The sequence below is a fragment of the Aureococcus anophagefferens genome (assembly GCF_000186865.1).
Source record: "Aureococcus anophagefferens unplaced genomic scaffold AURANscaffold_7, whole genome shotgun sequence".
NCBI lineage: Eukaryota > Pelagophyceae > Pelagomonadales > Pelagomonadaceae > Aureococcus > Aureococcus anophagefferens.
Window position 1 is genome coordinate 439,874 of NW_008705567.1, and position 2,908 is coordinate 442,781.

At 71.1% G+C, this 2,908-nt stretch overlaps 1 protein-coding gene across 1 annotated transcript; it reads left to right on the forward strand.

Annotated features, from left to right (window-relative positions):
• Nucleotides 1-583: 583 nt before the first annotated feature.
• ALD1 (putative aldehyde dehydrogenase) lies at nucleotides 584-2,593 on the forward strand (the record flags this gene model as incomplete). Its single annotated transcript, XM_009037795.1, has 2 exons — nucleotides 584-1,000; nucleotides 1,211-2,593. The coding sequence occupies 2 exons, from the start codon at nucleotides 584-586 to the stop codon at nucleotides 2,591-2,593; spliced, it is 1,800 nt and encodes a 599-aa protein (XP_009036043.1).
• Nucleotides 2,594-2,908: the final 315 nt, after the last annotated feature.

The window sequence follows — 2,908 nt, forward strand, 5'->3', positions numbered from 1 at the left end:
GTGACGACGAACGATTCCCGATGCTGCAGTGATTCGAAACGAGTCGATGGGTTGGGAGGCGTCGAGCGCGCCCCATTCGAGCCTCTGAGAACCGCCCGCCTGTTCCCCGACGCCATCGCCTGGACGTCCCGTTTTCACCGGCGCGTCGTCCGTCAGGATGCGGCCCATGCAGCCACAGAGATCGTTGCGCATCTCCGCGTATTCGCTGAGCGGCGCGGGTGCAAAGCCTGTCATAAACACATCACGCAGCCCCGGACATCCAGCGCCCCGGGCCGGGGGTCACCAACGGTTCGCCGCCCTCGTCCGATGGACGTGCGCTCGTCCGACGGCCGCGCGCTCGTCCGACGGCCGAGTCCTCGTCCGAGGGCGCCGATCCTCCGTCCGAGGGTCCGAGGGCGTCGGACGAGGGGGCGGCGCCCTCGTCCCGAGGGCGCCGAGGGCGCCGAGGGCGCCACCGACCCCCCTCAAGTGCGGCAGCGCCCTCCTTGGGCCGGTGTTTGCCTCAACCAACAATGGTGCCGCTGATCGACGCCACACGATCGATCGAGATCGTGACGCTGCGCGCGCTTTTGGCATCGCGATCATGTCGCTCGTCGTCACCGTGGACCTCGTCGTCGTCGCGCAGTACGCGTGCACGCTGCTCCTCGCCTACTACTGCGTCCAGTTCGGCGGCATCTTCTTCGAGTGGCCCGTGGCCCGCGCCGCGGTCGACCCGGCGCTCGCCGAGGCGCCGAGCGGCGGCAAGACCTTCGACCTCAAGGCCCACGAGAGCGCGGGCGCCTACGGCAAGCTCGACACGAGCGTCGTGAAATGCTGGGACCCCTGCACGCTCGCGGACCTCGGGTCCGTGCCAGCGACGGCGCCCGCGGACGTCGTCGCCGCCGTCGCGCGGTGTCGCGCCGCGCAGGCGACGTGGGCGAATTCGACCTTCGCCCAGCGCCGCACCCTCATGAAGATCATGCTCCGCTTCGTCGTCGAGAACCAGGCGACCATCGCCCGGGTCGCGGTCTGCGTGGACATCAACCGCCGGTTTGGTCGTCCCCACCAAACTTCGGAACTCTCTAGCTCGGTCACATCGAAGTCGATCTGGCTGATTTTTGGACGAATCGATTGCTCTCGTTGCGTTCTCGAAGCACGGCGGGAGCGCTCGCGTCGAAACCGTCGCATACGCTCGCATTGAAGTCGGGTCGAAGATTCGAGTTCCGCGCAGGTCGCGGTGCGCGACTCGGGCAAGACGCTCACGGACGCGATCTTCGGCGAGGTGCTCGTGACGTGCGAGAAGCTCAAGTGGCTCGCGCACAGCGGCGAGGCGGCGCTCGCGCCGGAGGTCCGCGAGACGGGCTCCATGGTCTGGTTCACGAAGAAGGTGCACGTCGAGTACCGGCCCTTGGGCGTCATCGGCGCGATCGTGCCCTGGAACTACCCGTTCCACAACGTCTTCAACCCCGTGAGCGCGGCGCTCATGTCGGGCAACGGCATCGTCGTCAAGGTCTCGGAGTACGCGTCGTGGTCCGCGGCGGGCTACTTCGGCGCCGCGCTCCGCGCGTGCCTCGCGGCCGCGGGCGCGCCCGAGGACCTCGTGCAGATCGTCCACGGCTACGGCGCGACGGGCGCGGCGCTCGTCGGCGGCGGCGTCGACAAGGTCATCTTCGTCGGGTCGCCGGGCGTGGGCAAGAAGGTCATGGAGCACGCGTCGAAGACGCTCACGCCCGTCGTGCTCGAGCTGGGCGGCAAGGACCCGTTCGTCGTCTGCGACGACGTCGACGACGGCGATTTGGACCGCATCGCCCAGATCGCGCTGCGGGGCGTCTTCCAGTCCATGGGCCAGAACTGCGCGGGGCCCGAGCGCTTCTTCGTCGGGGCCAAGGCCTACGCGGGCTTCACGAAGCGCATCAAGGCGGTCGCGGACGAGCTCGTCGTCGGCGCGTCGAACGACGACGCCACGGTGGACTGCGGCGCCGTGACCATGGGCTCGCTGTCGCGGGACCGGCTCCAGGCCCTCGTCGACGACGCCGTCGCCAAGGGGGCCAAAATCCTCAGCCAGGGCAAGACGCCGCCCGCGGCGCTCGAGGGCACGTCGTTCTTCCCGCCGACGGTCCTCGTCGACGTGCCCATGGCCGCGAAGATCGCCACCGAGGAGATCTTCGGCCCCATCATGTGCGTCTTCGAGGCGACGACGTCCGACGACGACGCCGTCGCCAAGGCCAACTCCTGCGGCTTCGGCCTGAGCTCGTGCGCGTTCGCGAACTCGTCCGCGCGCGCGCGGCGCGTCGCGGCGCGGCTCAAGGCCGGCATGTCGTCGGTGAACGACCTCGAGGGCACGACCTACCTGTCCCAGTCGCTGCCCTTTGGTGGCGTCGGCGAGTCGGGCTTCGACAAGTTCGCGGGGCCCGAGGGGCTCCGCGGCCTCTGCCTGACGCGGTCCGTCTGCGTCGACCGCCTCGGGCCCATGCGCACGTCCATCCCGCCGCCGATCCAGTACCCGTCCAAGGGCAAGGGCCACGTCTTCGCCATGGGCCTCGTCGAGCTCTTCTACGGCAACGGCCTCCTCGGCAAGCTCAGGGGCGTCGTCAAGCTCCTCAAGGCCCTCTAGGGGGGGGCCGCGCGTCTCCGGCGACACACCTAAGCATGGTCCGGTCGTTACCGCGCGCGGCGGCGGCGGGGGGACCGGGACCGCGACCGGCGGCGCCGGGGCGGGGACCGCGACCGGGACCGGCGGCGGTCGTCGCGGCGCCGGGGCGGCGACCGGGACCGCGAGCGGCGGTCGTCGCGGCGGCGCCGGGGCGGCGACCGCGACCGCGAGCGGCGTCGATCGTCGCGGCGGCGGCGGTCGTCGTCGCGCGGCGGCGGCGGCGGTCGCGGCGGCGGCGCGGGCGGCGGCGGCGCTGCTCGGGGCGGCGGCGCGGGT